This window comes from Gopherus flavomarginatus, chromosome 14 (assembly GCF_025201925.1).
Source record: "Gopherus flavomarginatus isolate rGopFla2 chromosome 14, rGopFla2.mat.asm, whole genome shotgun sequence".
In the NCBI taxonomy this organism is placed as follows: Eukaryota; Metazoa; Chordata; order Testudines; family Testudinidae; genus Gopherus; species Gopherus flavomarginatus.
Genome location: NC_066630.1, coordinates 84,504 through 109,847, shown reverse-complemented (window position 1 = coordinate 109,847; position 25,344 = coordinate 84,504). Strand labels below are relative to the sequence as shown.

The window sequence follows — 25,344 nt, the reverse complement described above, 5'->3', positions numbered from 1 at the left end:
CCACATATCTACACCAGCGACACCATCACAGGACCTAACCAGATCAGCCACACCATCACTGGTTCATTCACCTGCACATCCACCAATGTAATATACGCCATCATATGCCAGCAATGCCCCTCTGCTATGTACATGGGCCAAACTGGACAGTCTCTACGGAAAAGGATAAATGGACACAAATCAAATATTAGAAATGGCAATATACAAAAACCTGTAGGAGAGCACTTCAACCTCCCTGGCCACACTATAGCAGACCTTAAGGTGGCCATCCTGCAGCAAAAAAACTTCAGGACCAGACTTCAAAGAGAAACCGCTGAGCTTCAGTTCATCTGCAAATTTGACACCATCAGTTCAGGATTGAACAAAGACTGTGAATGGCTTGCCAATTACAGAACCAGTTTCTCCTCTCTTGGTTTTCACACCTCAACTGCTAGAACAGGGCCTCATCCTCCCTGATTGAACTGACCTCGTTATCTCTAGCTTGCTTGCTAGCACACATATATATACCTGCCCCTGGATATTTCCATTACATGCATCTGAGGAAGTGGGTATTCACCCACGAAAGCTCATGCTCCAAAACGTCTGTTAGTCTATAAGGTGCCACAGGATTCTTTGCTGCTTTTACAGATCCAGACTAACACGGCTACCCTCTGATACTTGACAACCTTATATTTGATGAGCTGAACAGATTGAACTCTTTAAATCTCTTCCTGGGATTTTTTTTAGACCTCCTCTGAGCCCTCTCTAGTTTTTCAATGTCTTTTTGAAGTGTGGACATGAAAAGTGGAAACATTATTTGAGTAGAGAGAGGCAGTACCACCTCCCGACTTCTGCTGGATATGTACATATTTTAAACATCCAAGGATTTGCCCTTTTAGCCACAGCATTGCGTGGGGAGCTCTACTTCAGTTGTTTGTCCAACGGGACTTCATAACTGGGATGGTAGGAGCTGGGTTTGTGTGGTGCATTGAGGGCATGCTGCTGTGTGATTGGAAGGCTGGCTATGTGGTGCTTACATAACACTCTTTCATCTCAAACCTTTTCAGGATTCCTGTGGTTTTGTAATTTCCTGTGGCATTTTTGTCCTTTGTCATTTTCTGTCTCTGGACTTCTCCTTGTGGCACAGTTCAGCAGACACACAGATACGAGTGTCTCTGATACAGGCTATGCAAGCTTAGTGTGTACAGCAGGGGGACCTAGCTCTCCACTCAGCCTGCCCTGCTGCTTTCCTGTACTGACCAAAACACTATAGCAGGTAACTTCAAACCACTATTCCCCCTCCACTTCCCCTTCACACCATCCTTCACAACATAGTCTCTTCCTTTTCTCTGGGCTCTGACTCAAAGTGGACTTTTTCTATTGATTTCAAGCTGTCAGACCGTCCCTCCTTACTCTCATTTGTTTACTGCCTTTCTCACCGATCCCATCTGTCTGCCTCAACAACTACTTTTCTTCTGCGTTAAAGTGCATCCTGTTATCCCCTACCTTACGCTCCCTAGACTCCACTGTCTTACAGCCATCAGTCCATCTTCTCTTCCTCCTCCCCACTTTGCCTCCTAAGTTCCTGCCTTCATTTCTCTGATTCTCTTCTTGATCCCTTGCAATCTGCCCCCTTTACTCCATTGACACATTTTTTCCAAAGTCACCAACTGCCTCCTCTGGGCCAAGTCCATGGGTCCCTTGTCCGTTCCTAGGTCTTTCTGCTACTTATGATGATTGATCAGTCCGTCCTCCCTACCAGCATCTACTTCTTGGTCTTTGGGACTCCATGCCATCCTGGTTCACCTATCTCTTCAACTGTACTCTCCTTTCTCTTCCCCTCTTACCTGGCGGATCTGTATGCACACTGTGTTTAATTGCAACACATCTCCTGTGGAGAACTTGTTTGTTCCATGGACTCTGATTATTAATTCCTTTAAATTGCAGGGCATGAGGCCTTGGGGATATGGCAGCATAGGTATCTTTCATCATGGCTGGCGGGCTTAGTCCTTTGGCTTGCATGTAAACTTTTGGTTAAACACGAGCACAAATGCAAGAGGAGGGAGAAGCTTAGCTGAAGTTAACAAGCATAGTACCCCTGCACTCTCACACTGTCACTTCTTCTTTCCAGAGTATTCTTTCCCCATTCTGTAGGTATGGCCTGCATTTTTTGTCCCTAGATTCATAACCTTGCATTTTGTTTGAATGGGTCCGTTTTACCAAGCAGACGAGATCATTCTGTATGACTGCTCTGTCTTCATCATTATTTATTGCTTCAGCAGTCTAGCACCTGTACTAGCAATGATTTTATATTTTCTTCCAGAGCATTGATAAAGATATTAGATAAACAGGCCCAGAACCAGATTCCTGAAGGGGATGCACCCCAATTTGAGGGCAATTCCCTATTAACAATTAGGTTTTGAAGGTCTGTCAGCCAGTTTTGAATCCACTTATGTAAATTGCATTTATTTAGTATAGTTCTAATTTTTTAATCAAAATGTCCTTGTGGTACAGTGTCCAACTAGATTTGTGATCTCAAGTATGGATGAAGACTTGAAAGTAAAGTTTGAAACTGAATAATGGATCAAAGGTGTGGCTTTTGTGTTGTGGAGAAGAGTAGGTGTTGAATACATGCACGTGCCAATGTGTCAGATTTTTTCAGAGATTTGCCTGGGGCTGCAGGAGAATAGATCATCTCTTTTCTTGCCTGCTGATCATGTAAGCATTTCTCATATAACACTGATTTACATAAACAACGAGGAGTCCTTGTGGCACCTTTGAGATTAACACATTTGGGCATAAGCTTTTGTGGGCTAAAACCCAGTTCATCAGATGCATGGAGTGAAAAATACAGTAGGCACGTATATATATTACAGCACATGAAAAGATAGGAGTTGCCTTACTAAATGGGGGGTCAGTGCTAACGAGGTCAGTTCAGTCAGAGTGGATGTGGCCTATTCCCAACAGTTGGCAAGAAGGTGAGAGTATCAACAGAGGGAAAATTACCTTGTTTTGATTTACAAAACGCTTTTTCCCAAGTAGCTGAGTGCTTTACAGAATCACAGATTATATCCAAGGATCCCCTTCCTGCCCTCTGAAATGCAGCCATCACAGTGGTACCACCACCAATAGTATCCTTAGGGAGAAGGATATAATTAGCCAATAGAGACCTAGTCTATCTGTTAGGTCCATGGGTCTGAGGTAGGATGGCAGTAGGCCTTTTCACCTCTTTCCATTTTGCAGATTAGTATTTATATGCCTGCCTGTTTGCCAAGTGTGGCAGGAAGAGAAGTCAGTGCAGTGCAGACTGGCCTCTCCCAGGGTTGGGTGTTTGTTCAATAAGGAAAGGTAACCTCCTGTTAATAAGAAAACTGACATCTCTCCATTTTTGTGGTGCACTTCCTATCAGGGAGAAGAAGTTGGAGACCTACTGGGAGTACAAGGAAGCTGCAGCAAACTATCAAGAAGCTTGGAAAGTGCTGCGTAGCCAGGCCCTAGGAGCCTGGGTCAAGAATACCAAGGATTACCTGCAGTTTACATAAAATGGCACCTGTGTGAGCCCAGCATTGATGGAGCCTTCAGACACAGAGTGGGAGATGTTACTTTAGAATGTGGGCCAAATTCTGGCTGTCACTTGAAGGCAGCCCGTTGTCTCTAAGGCCCAGCTGTTTAAAGGGATTTGAGTCATTGCAATGACTCACTGACTTAGGCGACTAAATCCCATTCTCCAAGGGAGCGTGGGATTTAGGCTGAGCACAGCAACACCTCAACACCTTCAAAAATTTGAGTCTGAGCTCTGAGGGAGGGGGATAGAAAAGGGAACTTGTTATGGCTGCTTGTTTATGTCATTCTTTATGAAATATAAATTAGACCCCAGTGGGCTTGAGTGGTCACTTCTGAGCTGCATGTACCATGGCATATGTCAAGGCTGAATCCCCATTCTGGCACTTCAAGTGCAGAAGGTGGGGGCCCGCAAGGATTTTAAAAATTAATACTTGCCACTCCAGGCTTGTATTACACTCACAAGGTTACAGCTTTTCTCTGACCTTGGCTTGGTAAACGCTGCCACCACCCAAATTAAAAAAAACCCCTTGATCCAGGAAGGAGCACTTGGGAATTCCTGCCTGTGAGGTACTCTCAAGCCCTTTCACTCCCCCTCTGGGGAAGAGCTGAGGAAGAAAAACAAAGGAAGTTAGCTGTTGCCACCAGCTAAATAAACAGCATATGCACAAACCTCTTAGGACACCAAAGATCCAATTCTGTTCTTAAAAAAGGTAAATTTTATTAAAAACAAAAAAGAAAAAAATACATCTGGAACTTAAGCTTGTGCTAGATTTTAAAGGAGCACTTCCAAAAATTAAGCACCCAAAATAGCTTTCTTGAGAGTTCAGCTTAAAAGTTACAAGCAAACAAAAGCATTTGCAGTTAGCATAGAGAAGATCCCCAAGCCTTACAAAAATAAAGGAAATAACCCTAATCACATCTTTGTAGACATTTTCTGATCTACTTACATATTTGGGTGGTTTCAAATAAGTAATTATAGGTATGATCTGATGATTTCTCATACCTGGCTTAAAGCAGCTGATAGCATTGCAACTGTATGTCTCCTCTCTCTGGAGAACCACCACAAACAACAAAGGGGAGTCTTGTTTCAATTTTTAAAAGTTCTAGCCATCTCATTGGCTCTTTTGGTCAGGTGCCCACTCCTTTCTTTTTACCTGTGGACTTTTTAACTCTTTACAGGTAAAGCAAGTAGAGAACAGCTACTCAGAGGGATTTTATAGCTAGCTGGCTGGTTGGGTGTCCATAAAAGGGAGCGCCCCCCCCACCCCTTCATTTATCACAGCATGAGAGATGGGGAATTCCTGATCCATCTTCTACAAACTCTGATCTCTTCGACAAGGGAGATGAAAGTAGGAAGGGGTGACACGCCAGCTTTTCCTTCTGCTGCGGAAGAGATAAAGCACCCAAACCTGTTGGTTTGGCACTATCTGTTCTTTCATATGTCCACGCCAAGACCAATCCCAGAGGACCAAGGTATCTAGTCACCTTACCGATGAGAGAGAATTTGGTGAGTTGGGTAAAAATGGGGCTTTTAATCAGTCATTTTATTTTTTTTATATCCAGATCATTCCATAAAAGCCTGTGCATTTTACAGTGGGGAAGGTTTTTAAAAAAAATCCGAATCAGAGAGCAGAAAGGATGCCACATTTCAATTAAAAACGATTTTCAGTGAGATAAGACACTAAGAAGTCTAAGCCAACAGATGCATGACAGAAATACTAACACCGAGACACCCAAGCCTTTTATTAACCCTTCCTCCTTGGGAAAACAGATCTTGATTGTATCAGTAAGGGCCTCATGTTACAATGTTACCATTTGGTTTATGCCATGTGTTAATTGAGTCTGGTAGAAGCTGCAGAGGCTTCTGGTAGCAGTATACAGTCCCTGACAGGCTTTGTTTTAATATATGGGTCTAAGCAAAATATTACTAGATGACATCAGGATGGCAGAACAGTCTAAGACTGGTGGAAAATGGCTTAGTCAAACTAGAAGTGTGTGGTCCACCCAGATTCTTCCATCTGGGGAGCTGACAGTTCACATGGACATATTTTCTTCCTTAAGCCTTAGGCTGAGATTATATAATCATCCAAGGGGCACTGTTCTCTCAGACATCTGTCCTGCTGTAGCCTACATTTTACAAAAACACTGAGCAGAGAAATGGCAGCTGTATCCTGCTCTAATGCATAGGAGGGAGAAGTGGAGCTACGCCTATTGCCTTCCTTGACAATCCTTTTGGTTCATACAGTGGCTAAATTATGGTTTCCTGTAGGAAGCGATAAAGCTGGAGGAGGAGACAGCCAGAGTCTAATCTGTCTCCTCCCAAACTTTTCATAGCCAGCATCAACATCCCAGCCCCTCTTTAAAGAACTGAGCCAGTGTAGGGGTAAAGAAGCTGATATCTAGAACTTGTGTAAGGAACCAGCAGCTGGAGGTCAAGCCAGATCCCAGTATATTTTGGGGTTGGGGTGAACTGCAGGATGTGAAGCATCTGGGAAGAGGGTCTGGTCACTTGAGATGGAGAAGCAGCAGGGCTTAGCAGTTAGTGCACTATAATATACGAATATAAAAACTAACCAGTATATTTTCAAACTCATTACCTCCTCCCTTTCCTAAAGTCTTGTGAGATACCCTGTAGCCAGCGTAAACCAGATCTTCTGAATGTGCTTGTTTCCCCCTTTGTTATTCATAAACAAGGTCTCCAGTGAACCTGCAAACCAGACTGGAATGTTTCCATTTCCTCTCCAGCTGTAATGTTAGAACAAGTTGTATAAGGCTAGTTATACTGCAGTCAGTCTAGCTTTTAGATCAGCATTTGGGACATGTAGGATTTTTTAACTCTTTCCTAAGCTTTCAGCCTGGCTATTCACAGGGCGATTGGCTCTGGGATGTTTCCTTGTGCCTTTGTACAATGAGCTAGTGTGCCTGCTTCTACTAAGGTGTGGCGGGGGAGCCAGCAGCTTTGAGGCTTCTGCTCAGTGTCATTAACCTCACTTTTGGGATGGGGACAATCAGGGCCGGTGCTACCATTTAGGCGACCTAGGCAATGGCCTAGGGCGCCAGAATTTTTGAGGGGCACTATTTTGCTGGGGGGGGCGGCACACAGGTCCGGTGGACCTACCGCAGTCATGCCGGCGGACGGTCTGCTGCTGGAAAGGCTCCAGTGGAGCTGCCACAGTCATTTCAGCAGACGGTGCGCTGGTCTAAAGGGTCTGGCGGACCTACCGCAGTCACGCCTGTGGCAGGTCCACCGGAGCCTTTAGACCAGCGGACCGCCCGCCAGCATCACTGCGGTAGGTCCACCGGGGCTGCGGGGGGCGGCAAAATGGCCGTCCGCCTAGGGCGTCAGAAACCCTGGTGCCTTGCCTGGGGACAATGAGAGTCAGACATGCTGCAGCCTAGATGAGTTGTTAGTGAACCCACGCCAGAGGGCAATAATTAAAACACCAAACAAAACAGCACTTGAAAGACTCTGTGGCTGAGCTTGTGAAGCCTTATACACAATTTAGTGTTTGCAGTGTTGTTGCAGGAATGTTGGTCCCAGGATATTAGAGACAAGGGGGATGAGGGAGTATCTTTTATTAGATCAACTTCTGTTGGTGAAAGAGGAACTTGGAAGCTCGTTTCTTTCACCAACAGAAGTTGGTCTAATAAAAGATATACCCTCATATCCCTTGTCACTCAATTTAATGGGATTTTTTTCCTCATGAAAGAGAGAAAAGGTTGAACATCACATCCGATCAGCTCCAAAATTTTAGGTAATTTGTTGAGGCTGGGGGATAGATCCCTACTGATTTTGGTGACAAAGGGGAGGGGGAAAGAGTCTTGTGGCATTTGGTTAACAGAGCTATCAGCTTAACGCTTCTCTGTAATTAGCTATAGCTCACAGAACCAGTTAAGAGAACCATGATGACATTTCCCCATAACAGCACCCTCAGTACTGTCTATCCTGCCAATACAGTTTAAAATGTTGACATCCTGAAATAGAAAGGAAAGAATGGCGAATAAGTGGGGGGAGGAATGGAATGTGTGCACACAGAACCCCTGGCATGTTGGGGAATTGGGGGGTGCATACAACCTCAGCAGGGCATAGAGAACCCAGGGAAGGGGGTGTATACAGTGCATGTAACATGGGGAGATGGGACAGCCCCTGCTGGCAGGGGAGAATGGAGGAAGTAGGGAATAGAGGCGCACACAGTTCCTGGCATGGGAGACCCTGGCAAAGGGGCGAACAGGGTGGAGAGAAGAGCCCCAGGCGTGAGGGAGGGGATGGGGCTTGAAGTAAGTCTCTGAAAAAGTTCTTGTTTTACACCCTTTCTGCATTCTCCAGTGCATAAGCTGAGCTGCCACTGCCAATACTGAAGGGTTAAAAGAGGGAATAGGGTGGGGAAAGGAGTCCTGGGAGTCAAACATCCTGGCTCAGTCATTTTTTTCCATTTTATAAGTGAGAATGGTTCTACCAAAAGCAGGGATGTGCAGTAAGAAAAAAATCACTCGTTCTGGTGTGCTGCCAAGCAACATGTATCCACCTCTTGATACAATATAAAAGGACCTTTATGGAGCCCTGTCTCATTCCTTTGCTGCAGTCTTTCTTGTGCAGTTCTTTCTGCATGACTCCGGGCTGCTGAGTCTAGACTGGCCAGTAATGTATGAGCTAATGTTAGAAGAAATAAAGTCATCACTTGTTTTTCAGATATTCATGAAGGAAATTCCAGAGTCATTTCAGCCTGTCATGTTATTGTGGTTAAAGTTTATTCCTGTCAAGGTTTGAGTAGCTGTGCCTGTGTATTAGTAGGATGTATTTAAAATTTTCAGGGAGGGCTAAGTGATAAACCAGTGAATCATGTTTCTGAATTATATAATCATCTGCTTCAATTTATGTCCTAACTAGGCTACCTATGGACAAATGGTGCAGCGTTTCAGTTTATAGGATACAAAACTCCTTTATAATGGTAAAGGATACAAAAAAAAGCAGCTAATTGTATTTCCTTCCTTCCAAGTTTTGATAACAAGGACCAGAAAGTCCCTCCAGGCAGAGCCTTGCTATGCCAAGTTTCTGCCCAAAACAAACATAGATGAGTGTTAACTCATGAAAAAAGAGGGTTCACAGTGGAAATGACGACAGGACCTTAACTGCTACAGCACTGAACTAAGATGCAGGGAGCACGTGCTACACCAGGGGTCAGCAACCTTTCACAAGTGCTGTGCCGAGTCTTCATTTATTCACTCTAATTTAAGGTTTTGCGTGCTGGTAATACATTTTAATGTTTCTAGAAGGTCTCTCTATAAGTCTATATATTGTATAACTAAACTAGTGTTGTATTGTAAAATAAACAAGGTTTTCAAAATGTTTAAGAAGCTTCATTTAAAATTAAATTAAAATGTTGATCTTACACTGCTGGCCCGGGGTTCTGTTCACCTAGGCTGGCAGTGGACTGAGCGGGGCCTGTAGCCAGGACCCTGGCTGGCAAGGGTCCGGCAGCCCGAACCCCAGACTGGCAGCGGGCTGTGTGGGGCTGGCAGCCAGGACCCCAGACCGGCAGCGGGCTGAGCAGCTCAGCCCACTGCCGCTCAGGGGTTCCATCCGCTGGCTCCTGCCAGCAGGGATCTTGGCTGCCAGACCCGCTCAGCCCGCTGCTGGTCTGGGGTCCCGGCCCTGCCTACATACAGTGGGTACCTACCTTCTCCCTGGTTCTGGCCAGTTCTCTTCCTCTCTCTGCACTGAGCTGAGGGTGGGAGTGCACAGGGCTGGGGGTGAAGGGTCTGGCCAGGAGCTAGAATGAGAGAGGGAGCTCTGGGTGGGGCAGGAGGTTCAGGTGTGGGGCACTTACCTGGGCAGCTCCCATATGATGCAAAGGGTGCAGATGAGAATGGAGGGGGGGTGAATGCAGGAGCTCCCAGTTGGTGGTGAGGGTGGGGATGTGGGTGTGTGTGTGCAAGAGTCAGGGCAGAGGGTGGGGGCATATGAGAGGGGTGCACGTGTCTGGGCAGAGGGGGGCCTGGGTATGTGGGGGGGTGCCAGAGTCAGGGCTAGGTTTGGGGGGGGGGTGAAGTCAAGCAGAGGTCGGGGTGTGTATGAGGGAGGTACAGAGCCCAGGGCAGGTGCCTTGGGGAATGCAGGGCAGAGGGTTGTGTGTGTGTGGAGGGGGGGTTGCTCAGGGCCGAGGGCTGGGTGACTGCCCCCCTCAGAATCTCCAACCCCCTTGCTCCTTGTTCCCTGACTGCCCCCCCAGGATCCTACCCTCTACCTGTCCCCTGACTGCCCCAACCCTTATCAACACCTCCACCCCATTGAGGATCGTGATGTGACTATACCTATTTTCCAATCATGAATTTAGAGTGACTTTTAATTTTCATGAAGTAAAGCAGTGGTTCTCAACCTGTCCCCTGCGGGCCACTTGCAGCCCAATAAGCACAGAGCTGCAGCCCATGTGACATCTTCAGAACCATACACGTGGTACTGGAGGCGGCCCACAATGGTAAATAAGTTGAAAACCACTGCGGGACTGAAACTTCTTGTAAGCGTATATCACCTTCTCTCACCAATGTTTGCCCTGGCTTGTCCCATCTCTACTAATTCCAATCTGGACCTCTTCTACTTAAAAGAATAGAAGGATTGTCTTGGGAATATGCTGCTTCCCATTCAGAGTCATGCAATAGCAGCAGCAATTGCTTACCTGGAACAGGGTTTATATATTTAACTGTCTTCTGTGCAATTATTGATTTTGAAAAAATTAGTTCTACAGTCTCTTTTTGCTCTTCATTTAATCTCCATCTCCTGCCTAGTGTATTATTCTCTCCTACTCCTTTGCTGCCTGGTCCTCTTTTGCCCTTGCATGTGTCATCCAGTATCTTGACTGTCAGCTCTTCCCCATATACGCAATCCCATTATCCAGTTCCCTCCTCCCCAACATCCTTGGACTGAGAGCTGGGTCCCATTGGCAACTCTTGGCTCCTCTCCTAATGAGGACTGGCTGCTTCAGCCATGGTGGTTTGGTCCCCAAGGACAGAGCCTTGTTTCCTCCTTTTATGTGCATCTGTGTGCTCCCTCACTGTAGAATCTTGACACGCACCACTTGCTGGCCAAAATTAAGGTCAAGAAAGGACATTGGCCACACAACAACATGTGTGTGGGAGGAATTTTTATTGTAGTTATTCCTTAATGGAATTCAGAAAGAGGAACATTAACTTAGTTCAATATGATAAGCATCTTGCTACTGCTTAGAATAACCTAGTGAAGCCAGTGTTCCTAAGAATAATTAATATTTTAATTCTTGTCAAGCTAACACCTCAACCTAAATCCAGAATAAATGTATGTTCCTCTTTTTCATGTTTTAGTAGCCCAACTACTTTGCATCAATATATAAACAATGTCATTAAATATGTGTTCCAGAGGGGTGAGGCTCTGGGAACTTACAGCTATGAGGACAATGCACAATAAAGGAAAAACCCCTGATAATTTACCAGTCTAATAAAACAAGACATCAATATATTAGGAAATTAATCCAGTTACAAATGCATGATGTGTATGGGAGAAACCTCTGTGGGTGTCATAACTGAAAACAATTGGCTATTTACAAGATACATAGCAGGATGGTGCAGCAGCCAGACACCAGCATTCAGAAGCCAAATGTGTTTTCTCCACTGTAGGCCACATATAAGAATCCATCCTCATCCTTCTCCTTCTCATAAAGCTGTCCCATAGTTAGGCTTGAACAAGGGAAAAGAAAACACAATGAGAAGTTGCTCAAGGCAGCAGAGCTGCATATGGTAACAATTACTGTACGGCAAACAGAGAGAAGAGGATACCATGAAAAACAAAGCTCTAGACTGGAAGTGTAAATTTAAATACATGAATGAGAGTATCTGAAATGCTATTGATTCCAGAGAGACACAGCAGGCATCCACATCCCGTAGTCATGACCAATATACCTGGTTGCTCCTGAATCCAGATGTTCTAGGACTGGCATTCATAAATAATTTCTGTGAATTTGCAAAATGCTTGGATTTTTACTGTTAAGTTTGTGGATCTACACAAATGCATTTCACAAACGTTGATTTTAGTAGATGCTGTTTGAAGCCTAATGCACTGGTATGTTTCCAGTCTAGAAGTATTGAAGCTGAAGTCTTGGGATGTCATCACTTTTAGTGGGATCAGAACCTCAATAGCTCACTCCTGTTGTTGTAGCTGAAGCACCATCACCATCTATAATTAAGATTGTGTGAACATTTTCATTTTTAACTCCCCTTCCCCATTACAGTGTTCAGTTCATAACCCACTGGACTAATTTTCAAGGCCCAGTCTCTATCCAAAGATGAATTTATTCTGAAAGTTTGTGCAAAAAATATTTCAAATTCAACCACTTTAAATGAGAGGTTGGGGGGATGGACACCTTCCCTATGATAAAATAAAAAGGGACTAATCTGAGTATCTCTTGCCCTAATATGCCTGTGAGTAGCAAGTTTAAATTTGGCAGGAAAATTATCCTCATTGACAAGCAAGGCCTTTGAGTGTCCATGTGAAAATAAGTTTTGATTTGACCATGTGATGAAGTCTTTAGACTCGTTTTATGCAGTTCCAGCATTTTGGAAATACCAACATTCCAAACAAAGGGAGGTTGCACTCAGCATGCGAGTGTGGTTAACTTCACTGCATATGACGGAATTAATCTGCTGGAGGGTACACTGAAGAAGGTAAGGCTTCTATTATTCTCTGCCTCATTTGCTGCGGTGTAAAGTATGCAATGATGTCTGTAGTAGTCACGTCTCATTAATTGTACAGTGAGGTAAAAGCATTCCCTACATGCCATTGTCCTAAGTGTGTGCCTTGTATAGAACAGGCTGCTCCAGTGCTGTCTATCCAAATAGTTCCAGACGCTGCAACTTTGTGTTTAATGACATTTTGTAGGTGTTTGTTGAATATTAAGTGATCTTTAAAATAAAAACAAAAAGTCCTGTGACCTCTTATCACAGTATCATAGAATATCAGGGTTGGAAGGGATCTCAGGAGGTCATCTAGTCCAACCCCCTGCTCAAAGCAGGACCAATTCCCAACTAAATCATCCCAGCCAGGGCTTTGTCAAGCCTGACCTTAAAAACCTCTAAGGAAGGAGATTCCATCACCTCCCTAGGTAACCCATTCCAGTGCTTCACCACTCTGCGTGAAAAAGTTTTTCCTAATATCCAACCTAAACCTCCCCCACTGCAACTTGAGACCATTACTCCTTGTTCTCTCATCGGTACCACTGAGAACAGTCTAGATCCATCCTCTTTGGAACTCCCTTTCAGGTATTTGAAAGCAGCTATCAAATCCCCCCTCATGCTTCTCTTCTGCAGACTAAACAATCCCAGTTCCCTCAGCCTCCTCATAAGTCATGTGCTCCAGCCCCCTAATCATTTTTGTTGCCCTCCGCTGGACTCTTTCCAATTTTTCCACATCCTTCTTGTAGTGTGGGGCCGAAAACTGGACACAGTACTCCAGATGAGGCCTCACCAATGTTGAATAGAGGGGAATGATCATGTCCCTCGATCTCCTGGCAATGCCCCTACTTATATAGCCCCAATGCCGTTAGCCTTCTTGGCAACAAGGGCACACTGTTGACTCATATCCAGCTTCTCGTCCACTGTAACACCTAGGTCCTTTTCTGCAGAACTGCTTCCTAGCCATTCGGTCCCTAGTCTGTAACAGTGAATGGGATTCTTGCGTCCTAAGTGCAGGACTCTGCACTTGTCCTTGTTGAACCTCATCAGGTTTCTTTTGGCCCAGTCCTCTAATTTGTCTAGGTCCCTCTGTATCCTATACTTACCCTCCAGTGTATCTACCACTCTTCCAAGTTTAGTATCATCTGCAAACTTGCTGAGAGTGCAGTCCACGCCATCCTCCAGATCATTAATGAAGATATTGAACAAAACCGGCTCCAGGACCGACCCTTGGGGCACTTCACTTGAAACTGGCTGCCAACTAGACATGGAGCTGTTGAACACTACCCGTTGAGCCTGACGATCTAGCCAGCTTTCTATCCACCTTATAGTCCATTCATCCAGCCCATACTTCTTCAACTTGTTGGCAAGAATACTGTGGGAGACCGTATCAAAAGCTTTGCTAAAGTCAAGGAATAACACATCCACTGCTTTCCCCTCATCCACAGACCCAGTTATTGCCTCATAGAAGGCAATTAGGTTTGACAGGCATGACTTGCCCTTGGTGAATCCACGCTGTCTGTTCCTGATCACTTTCCTCTCCTCTAAGTGCTTCAGAATTGATTCCTTGAAGACCTGCTCCATGATTTTTCCAAGGACTGAGGTGTGGCTGACTGGCCTGCAGTTCTCCGGATCCTCCTCCTTCCTTTTTTTAAAGATGGGCACTACAGTAGCCTTTTTCCAGTCATCCGGTACCTCCCCGTTCACCATGAGTTTTCAAAGATAATGGCCAATGGCTCTGCAATCACATCTGCCAACTCCTTTAGCACCCTCGGATGCAGCGCATCCGGCCCCACGGACTTGTGCTCGTCCAGTTTTCTAAACAGTCCCGAACCACTTCTTTCTCCACAGAGGGCTGGTCACCTTCTCCCCATACTGTGCTGCCCAGTGCAGCAGTCTGGGAGCTGACCTTGTTTGTGAAGACAGAGGCAAAAAATCATTGAGTACATTTAGCTTTTTCCACATCCTCTGTCACTAGGTTGCCTCCCTCATTCAGTAAGGGGCCCACACTTTCCTTGACTTTCCTTTTGTTGCTAACATATGTGAAGAAACCCTTCTTGTTAGTCTTAACATCTCTTGCTAGCTGCAACTCCAAGTGTAATTTTGCCTTCCTGATTTCACTCCTGCATGCCTGAGCAATATTTTTATACTCCTCTCTGGTCATTTGTCCAATCTTCCACTTCTTGTAAGTTTCTTTTTTGTGTTTAAGATCAGCAAGGATTTCACTGTTAAGCCAAGCTGGTCGCCTGCAATATTTACTATTCTTCCTACACATTGGGATGTTTTTTTCCTGCAACCTCAATAAGGATTCTTTAAAATACAGCCAGCTCTCTTGGACTCCTTTCCCCTTCATGTTATTTTCCCAGGGGATCCTGCCCATCAGCTCCCTGAGGGAGTCAAAGTCTGCTTTTCTGAAGTCCAGGGTCTGTATTCTGCTGCTCTCCTTTCTTCCTTGTGTAAGGATTCTGAACTCTACCATCTCATGGTCACTGCCTCCCAGGTTCCTATCCACTTTTGCTTCCCCTACTAACTCTTCTCTGTTTGCGAGCAGCAGGTCAAGAAGAGCTATGCCCCTAGTTGGTTCCTCCAGCACTTGGACCAGGAAATTGTCCCCTAAACTTTCCAAAAACTTCCATAAAACCTTGCTGCTTTATGATGTATAATGGCCTGAAATATTTGTCAAAAAACAGGTTTTATTTCCTGTTTGTTGTTTAAATTGGACAGTCAGCTTTGTGCCCCTGCAGGCAGCCTGAGGCACTGTGAAATTGTGTTAGCACAAGAGATGAATAGCTTAGGGGGGGAATGGATTTTCAGTGAAGCTGTTTGGCTGAGTGTGCGAAGCCTTACACTCACTTGACAGCATTTCTCTGTTTGAAGATAACACTATGACTCCTGAATGCCACATCCCATCAATAACGTCTCAAGGAATGTTCTGTGCAACAATGGGCAGAACCTTGTTCATTTTAGTGGGAAGTAGAAAACAGGAAGGGGGAAATGGAGGACATGTGAGCCTCTGGCATCTGGTTAGTAGAACCAGCAGCTTCAACCACCACTGTAATTGTCTAAAAATCAAGAAATCAGTTGAGGCGGCCAGTAACACATTCCAGTCTAATACCGCTCATTTTAACTCTGCCCATCCTCCCACAGTTTCAACATGTTGACACTCAGAAAAAGAAAGAAAAGAAAGAAGAATAGTGGGGGGAAACTGAGAATGGGGAGGTAGTAGGGGTGCACACAAAGCTCCTAGCATGGAGGGAGAATTGGAACCCTGGCATGGGGAGAGATGTGAATAAGGGGATGTGATGGGGTGTACCAGGCCTTGAGGCCCCCTGCTGGAGGCTTCACAGCTCTACCACACCCTGTTCCAAGAAAGAGCAGTAGAGGTGAGTCCTCCAGGCTGCAGAGAGAGACTGTACGGAAGCAGCCAGTCAGATCCCAGCAGGCTCATATAAAAGGAGCTGCTGGCCAGAACAGAGCACAGCAGATCGGTTGCTCACTGGAGTGAGGGAAGTAAGGATGATGCTCCTGGCTGGCTACAGGGACTCAAGAAAGACTTCATCCCTAAGGTAAGGGGAAGATGCTGGGGCCATCACAGGGGGTTGGTTGCAGTGAATCCTTTAAACAGGAGTAGCAGGCTGGCACAGAGGAAGCATGTGGGGAAAAAGAGGAATACAAGGAGCCCCCTGCCATATGTAATGAGCTCAACCTACAGAAGCAAGGAAGTGTCTGACCCTCTAGTTAAACCTTGTTTTTTGTTAATATTTGAGCAAAAAGATGCTGCTGTTAAAGATTCAACATTCCTGTCCATCTAGTTAACATGATATTCTATGTGAAAGTTCACAACTCATGTTTGAGATACACAACTAAAGAGGTGTTACTGCAATACCAGGAAGATCAGACTTGAGTAACCATGCAGGAAGGAAAAAAAAATCCCTTTCAGGCCTCATACACAATAAAGCAGCAAAAGAGGGACCCACAAATGCAATTTTTTAAAATCCTTTGCAGATTCTCTGAAGAGATCATTAAGGTTGCACGGTTTTAAGCATTCAAACATCAAGTAATGCCTTTTCTCAAATAATGCAGTATAGCTTCTGCTACAAACTTTGACGCCTATGTAGTATCTGCTACTACAATGTATCATGAGTGATGTGGAGAAAGTAGATAAGGAAAAGTTATTTCCTTATTCCCATAATACAAGAACTAGGAGTCACCAAATGAAATTAATAGGCAGCAGGTTTAAAACAAATAAAAGGAAATTCTTCTTCACACAGCGCATAGTCAACTTGTGGAACTCCTTACCTGAGGAGGTTGTGAAGGCTAGGACTATAAGAACTTTTAAATGAGAACTGGATAAATTAATGGAAGTTAAGTCCATTAATGGCTATTAGCCAGGATGGGGTAAGGAATGGTGTCCCTTGACTCTGTTTGTCAGAGGGGGAGATGGATGGCAGGAGAGAGATCACTTGATCATTGCCTGTTAGGTCCACTCCCTCTTGGGGACCTGGCACTGGCCACTGTTGGTAGACAGAATACTGGGCTAGATGGACCTTTGGTCTGACCCAGTACGGCCATTCTTATGTAATGTATTCTGTGTACGCCAGCCAATAAAACTTATTTCTATATAAAATGCACAGTGAATAAGACAAGGGGCCATTCCTTTCATTCACTTTGCACCCTACAAAATTATAATTCAGTACTATATTTAAGAAAGTAGGTGGCTATCTGATTAGTAATACATACCAGGGGGCAGATTTAAGGGTTGTTCCAAGAATCCTGACTATAGTATTCACTTTTGAGCATTTAATCATGCAACCTTAACATTCTCAATAGAACTGTTGGTATCATGCTTGGTGCTGTGGAGAACATAGAATAAGCACAGTACTTGTCCCAAAGAAATTAAAGTCTAAGAGGATTTTAGTGACCCTCTCCTCTAGACATTAAAATGATTCCTGAACTCTTGCTGAAGTTTAACTTTGTTAAACTTGCTTTCTTGGCAAGAAGTTCACCATCTATGTCTCAGACTCCTACATAGCATCTCAATAACCTTTCCCACCATCCTTCCCTGATGTATGTCACAACTGAGTTGCTTTACAATCATCTTTTCTTCCAGCTTATTCTTATAAATAAGCTGGGGGTTTGTATTTTGCCAGCATTTAAATAAAATGAGAAAAATAAGAGCAATGATGATACTAAAATAGCCAACCAGTCTTCTTTTACTTCCTCAGTGAGCTGCTCCTCAGTATATCATTTGAGGGGTTAACACTAATATCTTAGCAGAACGTGGTCCATCAGGCTTATGCAGTGGTGCAAGTAGAATTAATTTCTTACCGGTATGCTGCCCTCATGGGAGGGACACAAAGGGGGGGCATGTGACCTCCATCAAATGATTTTTTTCTCCCCTCCCAGCTCGGGGCCCCTGCACTCTCTCTGTCCCCTCCCCATGATCCATCCCACATTACCGGGGGGAGACGGACAGGAGGGGGAAGGGGCTCTGTTCTCCTACTGCACCAGAGACTTCTGAACTGCAGGGCTCTCTGGAACTGCAGTAGTGAAAAGAGCAGAACATGGGGCCACTCCTCCAGTGCACTTGTACCACTCCCAGCCCTGTCCTCTGATGGAGCTGCTGTACAGACCCCAGACAGGAATTGCAACTGCATGGAATGGCTGGGGTAGTACAGCTGTGCCAGAGGAGCTGCTGGCATGGGGCCACCTGGTGGCCTCCTGTGTCTTTCTGGAACAGAGTACCAGTTATAAATATCTTACTGGTATGGCGGACTGGACCAGACCACCATACTTGCACCACTGAGCTTATGTATCTTTAGTGAAATGCACACAAATTCCAGTCTAATGGCCTCTCACCTGGACTGTGGAACAGTCTTGTCTACAAAGAGGAATATTGCTTTCTCAGATGGCAGTTGAATCCTCTTCCTGATGATCCACATGAATTGGGCCACAGTGATGTCAGACGGAACCAGATACTTCCTCTTATCAATGTCAACAATCTGAGAGCCTGAGACCTTTTCCACAATGACCTATTAAAGCATAGACAGAAAGATGAGGCTTTGCTGGGTGGATCTAGACAGACTATTCTCTCTCTTGCTAGGACAGGCTTACAATACTATGGGCAGGTGGATGTCGAACAGAAAGTGAAATGAATCCATCCATCCCTCTAGACAGCTCAAAAAACTCTGCTCAATATGCAGCAGTCAAAACAGAAAACAAAATGTTAGTATGCATAAGTAGGGCCCTACCAAATTCACAGTCCACTTCGGTCAGTTTCACAGTCATAGGATTTTAAAAATTGTAAAATTCATGATTTCAGCTATTTAAATCTGAAATTTCAGTGTTGTAACTGTAGGGGTCCTGACCCAAAAAGGAGTGGGGGGGACTCCTGCAAAGTTAGTGTGTGGGGATGGGGTAAAGGGGGGTGGTTTTGTGGTACAGCAACCCTTACTTCTGTGCTGCTTCTGGCAGCAGCACTGCCTTCAGAGCTGGAGAGTGCTGGCTGCTGGCCAGGAGTCCAGCTCTGAAAGCCGTACTGGGTCAGATCAAAGGTCTATCTAGCCCGGTATCCTGTCTACTGACAGTGGCCAATGCCAGGTGCCCCAGAGGGAGTGAACCTAACAGGCAATGATCAAGTGATCTGTCTCCCGCCATCCATCTCCATCCTCTGATAAACAGATGCTAGGGACACCATTCCTTACCCATCCTGGCTAATAGCCATTAATGGACTTAACCTCCATGAATTTATCTAGTTCTCTTTTAAAATACACACGACTGGAATGTTGGTGTGGATGGGTATAGTTTGCTCAGGAAGGATAGACAGGGGAAAAAGGGAGGAGGTGTTGCCTTATATATTAAAAATGTACACACTTGGACTGAGGTGGAGATGGACATAGGAGACGGAAGTGTGGAGAGTCTCTGGGTTAGGCTAAAAGGGGTAAAAAACACAGGTGATGTCGTGCTGGGAGTCTACTACAGGCCACCTAATCAGGCGGAAGAGGTGGATGAGGCTTTTTTCAAACAACTAACAAAATCATCCAAAGCCCAAGATTTGGTGGTGATGGGGGACTTCAACTATCCAGATATATGTTGGGAAAATAACACCGCGGGGCACAGACTATCCAATAAGTTCCTGGACTGCATTGCAGACAACTTTTTATTTCAGAAAGTTCAAGAAGCTGCTAGGGGGGAAGCTGTTCTAGACTTGATTTTAATAAATAAGGAGGAACTTGTTGAGAATTTGAAAGTAGAAGGAAGCTTGGGTGAAAGTGATCATGAAATCATAGAATTTGCAATTCTAAGGAAGGGTAGAAGGGAGTACAGCAGAATAGAGACAATGGATTTCAGGAAGGCAGATTTTGGTAAGCTCAGAGAGCTGACAGGCAAGGTCCCATGGGAATTAAGACTGAGGGGAAAAACAACTGAGGAAAGTTGGCAGTTTTTCAAAGGGACGCTATTAAGGGCCCAAAAGCAAGTTATTCCGATGGTTAGGAAAGATAGAAAATGTGGCAAAAGACCACCTTGGCTTACCCTTGAGATCTTGCGTGACCTACAAAATAAAAAGGCGTCATATAAAAAATGGAAACTAGGTCAGATCACGAAGGATGAATATAGGCAAATAACACAGGAATGCAGAGGCAAGATTAGAAAAGCAAAGGCACAAAATGAACTCAAACTAGCTATGGGAATAAAGGGAAACAAGAAGACTTTTTATCAATACATTAGAAGCAAGAGGAAGACTAAGGACAGGGTAGGCCCACTGCTCAATGAGGAGGGGGAAACAGTAACGGGAGACTTGGAAATGGCAGAGATGCTCAATGACTTCTTTGTTTCAGTCTTCACTGAGAAATCTGAAGGAATGTCTAGTATAGTGAATGCTTACGGGAAGAGGGTAGGTTTAGAAGAGAAAATAAGGAAAGAGCAAGTAAAAAATCACTTAGAAAAGTTAGATGCCTGCAAGTCACCAGGGCCTGATGAAATGCATCCTAGAATACTCAAGGAGTTAATAGAAAAGGTATCTGAGCCTCTAGCTATTATCTTTGGGAAATCATGGGAGACGGGGGAGATTCCAGAAGACTGGAAGGGGGCAAATATAGTGCCCATCTATAAAAAGGGAAATAAAAACAACCCAGGAAACTACACACCAGTTAGTTTAACTTCTGTGTCAGGGAAGATAATGGAGCAGGTAATCAAAGAAATCATCTGCAAACACTTGGAAGGTGGTAAGGTGATAGGGAATAGCCAGCATGGATTTGTAAAGAACAAATCGTGTCAAACTAATCTGATAGCGTTCTTTGATAGGATAACGAGCCTTGTGGATAAGGGAGAAGCGGTGGATGTGATATACCTAGACTTTAGTAAGGCATTTGATACGGTCTCGCATGATATTCTTATAGATAAACTAGGAAAGTACAATTTAGATGGGGCTACTATAAGCTGGGTGCATAACTGGCTGGATAACCGTACTCAGAGAGTAGTTGTTAATGGCTCCCAATCCTGCTGGAAAGGTATAACAAGTGGGGTTCCGCAGGGGTCTGTTTTGGGACCGGTTCTGTTCAATATCTTCATCAACGATTTAGATGTTGGCATAGAAAGTACGCTTATTAAGTTTGCGGACGATACCAAACTGGGAGGGATTGCAACTGCTTTGGAGGACAGGGTCAAAATTCAAAATGATCTGGACAAATTGGAGAAATGGTCTGAGGTAAACAGGATGAAGTTCAATAAAGATAAATGCAAAGTGCTCCACTTAGGAAGGAACAATCAGTTTCACACATACAGAATGGGAAGAGACTGTCTAGGAAGGAGTATGGCAGAAAGAGATCTAGGGGTCATAGTAGACCACAAGCTTAATATGAGTCAACAGTGTGATACTGTTGCAAAAAAAGCAAACATGATTCTGGGATGCATTAACAGGTGTGTTGTAAACAAGACACGAGAAGTCATTCTTCTGCTTTACTCTGCGCTGGTTAGGCCTCAACTGGAGTATTATGTCCAGTTCTGGGCACCGCATTTCAAGAAAGATGTGGAGAAATTGGAGAGGGTCCAGAGAAGAGCAACAAGAATGATTAAAGGTCTTGAGAACATGACCTATGAAGGAAGGCTGAAGGAATTGGGTTTGTTTAGTTTGGAAAAGAGAAGACTGAGAGGGGACATGATAGCAGTTTTCAGGTATCTAAAAGGGTGTCATCAGGAGGAGGGAGGAAACTTGTTCACCTTAGCCTCCAACGATAGAACAAGAAGCAATGGGCTTAAACTGCAGCAAGGGAGATTTAGGTTGGACATTAGGAAAAAGTTCCTAACTGTCAGGGTAGTTAAACACTGGAATAGATTGCCTAGGGAAGTTGTGGAATCTCCATCTCTGGAGATATTTAAGAGTAGGTTAGATAAATGTCTATTAGGGATGGTCTAGACAGTATTTGGTCCTGCCATGAGGGCAGGGGACTGGACTCGATGACCTCTCGAGGTCCCTTCCTGTCCTAGAGTCTATGAGTCTATAAAAGCTATTCTAGTCCTAGCCTTCACAACATCCTCAGGCAAGGAGTTCCACAGGCTGACTGTGTGCTGTGTGAAGAACTACTTCTTTTTATTTGTTTTAAACCTGCTGCCTATTAATTTCATTTAGTGGCCCCTAGTTCTTATATTATGGGAACAAGTAACTAACTTTTCCTCATTCATTTTCTCCACGCCACTCATGATTTTATATACCTCTATCATATCCCCCCTTAGTCTCCTCCTTTCCAAGCTGAAAAGTCCTAACCTCTTTAATATCTCCTCAGATGGGACCTGTTCCAAACCCCTAATTCAGGGGTCCCCAACTTGGTGTCCATGGGCACTATGGCGCCCGCCGGGGCATTTAAGTGTGCTCGCATACTGGCCAGCGGACGAGCAACTGCCTAAATGCCGCTGACAAGTAGCATCATCCAGAGGCATTGCTGCCAAAATGCCACCGATTTTCAGTGGTATTTCAGCAGCGACGCCTCTGGATGATACTTGTCAGTGGTATTTCAGCAGCAATGCGAAATTTCAGCAGATGCTCGTCTGCCACCATGGTCCTCCGTGGGCGCCAGACGAAAAAGATTGGGGACTACTGCCCTTTTGTTGCCCAATCACTTAGTTTTGTGAGATCTTTTTGAAGTTCTTCACAGTCTGCTTTGGTCTTAACTATCTTGAGCAGTTTAGTATCATTCGCAAACTTTGCCACCTCACTATTTACCCCTTTCTCCAGATCATTTATGAATAAGTTGAATAGGATTGGTCCTAGGACTGACCTTTAGGGAACACCACTAGTTACCTCTCTCCATTCTGAAAATGTACCATTTATTCCTACCCTTTGTTCCCTGTCTTTTAATCAGTTCTCAATCCATGAAAGGATCTTCTCTCTTATCCCATGACAACTTAATTTACGTAAGAGCCTTTGAGGGACCTTGTCAAAGGCTTTCTGGAAATCTAAGTACACTATGTCCACTGGATTCCCCCTTGTCCACATGTTTATTTGACCCCTTCAAAGAACTCTAATAGATTAGTAAGACATGATTTCCCTTTACAGAAACCATGTTGACTTTTGCCCAACAATTTGTTCTTCTATGTGTCTGACAATTTTATTCTTTACTATTGTTTCAACTAATTTGCCTGATACCGACATTAGACTTACCGGTCTGTAATTGCTGGATCACCTCTAAAGCCCTTTTTAAATATTAGCGTTACATTAGCTAACTTCCAGTCATTGGGTACAGAAGCTGATTTAAAGGACAGGTTACAAACCATAGTTAATAGTTCTGCAATTTCACATTGAGTTCTTTCAGAACTCTTGGGTGAATGCCATCTGGTCCCAATGACTTGTTACTGTAAAGTTTATCAATTAATTCCAAAACTTTCTCTAGTGATACTCCAATCTGTGAGTTCCTCAAATTTGTCACCTACAAAGGACGGCTCAGGTTTGGGAATCTCCCTAACATCCTCAGCCATGAAGACTGAAGCAAAGAATTCATTTAGTTTCTCCGCAATGACTTTATAGTCTTTAAGTGCTCCTTTTTATATCTCGATCATCCTGGGTCCCCACTGGTTGTTTAGCAGGCTTCCTGCTTCTAATGTACTTTTTGTTATTAGGTTTTGAGTTTTTGGCTAGCTGTTCTTAAAACTTGTTTTCTGGCTTTTCTTATTACATTTTTACACTTAATTTGGCAGTGTTTATGGTCCTTTCTATTTACCTCAGTAGGGTCTGACTTCCACTTTTAAAAAGATGGCTTTTTATCTCACTGCTTCTTTTACATGGTTAAGCCACCATGGCTCTTTTAGTTCTTTTACTGTGTTTTTTAATTTGGGGTATACATTTAAGTTGGGCCTCTATTATGGTGTCTTTGAAAAGTGTCCATGCAGCTTGCAGGGATTTCACTCTAGTCACTGTACCTTTTAATTTCTTGCATGGTATCAAGTATCAGGGGGGTAGCCATGTTAGTCTGTATTCACAAAAACATCAAAGAGTCTGGTGGCACTTTAAAGACTAACAGATTTATTTGGGCATAAGCTTTTGTGGGTGAAAAACCTCACTTCTTCAGACGGAAGCTTACTTTCGTTGTCTCTGACTCAAGGAATATTTTCAACACAACACTGAACAGTGCACTGACCCACAGGAACCCTCCTACCAATACTACAAGAAGAACTCTGCATGGACTCCTCCTGACGGTTGAAATGACAGACTGGACCTCTACATAGAGTGCTTCTGCAGATGTGCACAGTTTGAAATTGTGAACAAACAGCATTACTTGCCCCATAACCTCAGCCATACAGAATGCAATGCCATCCACAGCCTCAAACAACTCTGACGTTATAATCAAAGGGGCTGACAAAGGAGGTGCTGCAATCATAATGAACAGGTCAGATTATGAACAGATGCATCTGAAGAAGTGAGGTGTTTTACCCACGAAAGCTTATGCCCAAATAAATCTGTTAGTCGTTAAGGTGCCATCAGACTCCTTGTTGTTTTAATTTCTGTTTGCAAAAATAAGATTAGTTACAGTTCCCCTTTCTGAAATTAAAGGCCACAGTGTTGAGGTGTTTTTCCCACCACAGGAATGTTGTTATATTATGGTCACTATTTCCAAGAAGTCCTGTTAAAGATACCTCTTGGACCAGATCCTGTGCTCCATTCAGGACTAAATTGAGAATTGCCTGGCCCTTTGTGGGTTCCTGTACCAGTTGCTCCAAGAAGCAGTCGTGTAAAGTATTGAGAAATTTTGTCTCTGCATTTTTGTCCTGAGGTGATATGTACCCAGTCATATGGGGATAATTGAAATCCCCCACTATTACTGAGTTCTTTATTTTCATACCTTCTCTAATCTCCCTTAGCATTTCAACATCACTATCACTGTCCTGGTCAGGTGGTTGATAATAGATCCCTACGGTTATATTCTTATTAGAGTACGGAATTACTATCCATAGAGATTCTATGGAACATGTGGATTCATTTTAAGATTTTTACTTCATTTGATTCTATATTTTCTTTCACATATAGAGTCACATCTCTTTCCATCCCCCTGCACATGACCTGATTTTGTACCCCAGAATGATTATCCCCACTCCACCAGGTTTCTATGATGCCTATTATATCAATATCCTCCTTTAACACAAGGCACTCCAGTTCATCCATCTTATTATTTAGACTTCCAGCACTTGTGTACAAGCACTTTAAAAACTTCTCACTGTTTGTCTGCACTTTTCTGATGTGTCAGATTTTTTGTGAATGTTTCTCATCTGATCTGGCCCATACTTCATTCTCTTCCATCCTCTCCTCCTGACTAAAACCTAGAGAATCTCTTATCAATAGGCTCTCTTCTGAGAGAAGTCTCTGACCGATCCACATGCTCCTCTGCAGCAATCGGCTTTCCCCCATCTCTTAGTTTAAAAACTGTTCTGCAGCCTCTTTAATGTTAAGTGCCAGCAGTCTGGATCCACTTCGGTTTAGGTGGAGCCCATCCTTCCTGTACAGGCTTCCCCCTATCCCAAAAGTTTCCCCAGTTCCTAATAAATCTAAACCAGGGGCGGGCAAACTTTTTAGCCTGAGGGACACATCGGGTTTCCAAAATTTGAATGGAGGGCTGG

General features: G+C 44.2%; 3 protein-coding genes across 6 annotated transcripts in view; 1 reads left to right on the top strand and 2 right to left on the bottom strand.

Moving 5' to 3' along the window:
• Positions 1–4,461, top strand: part of ADAT1 (adenosine deaminase tRNA specific 1) — a 45,010-nt gene extending 40,549 nt beyond the window's left edge. For all 4 annotated transcript variants that reach the window (XM_050922916.1, XM_050922915.1, XM_050922914.1 and 1 more), the window contains one exon: positions 3,389–4,461. In XM_050922916.1, the coding sequence (XP_050778873.1) occupies positions 3,389–3,521 (133 nt within the window). In that variant the 3' untranslated portion in view covers positions 3,522–4,461. The remainder of the gene's footprint in view (positions 1–3,388) is intronic.
• The window catches only part of IST1 (IST1 factor associated with ESCRT-III), a 578,781-nt gene that overhangs the window by 519,238 nt on the left and 34,199 nt on the right, over positions 1–25,344 (bottom strand). The gene's annotated exons all lie outside the window — the stretch shown is intronic.
• The window catches only part of GABARAPL2 (GABA type A receptor associated protein like 2), a 30,824-nt gene continuing 16,145 nt past the window's right edge, over positions 10,666–25,344 (bottom strand). Inside the window, exons 3-4 of the mRNA XM_050922942.1 lie at positions 18,100–18,272; positions 10,666–11,250 (exon numbers count right to left, since the gene is read on the bottom strand). Of these exons, the coding sequence (XP_050778899.1) occupies positions 11,160–11,250; positions 18,100–18,272 (264 nt within the window). The 3' untranslated portion in view covers positions 10,666–11,159. The remainder of the gene's footprint in view (positions 11,251–18,099; positions 18,273–25,344) is intronic.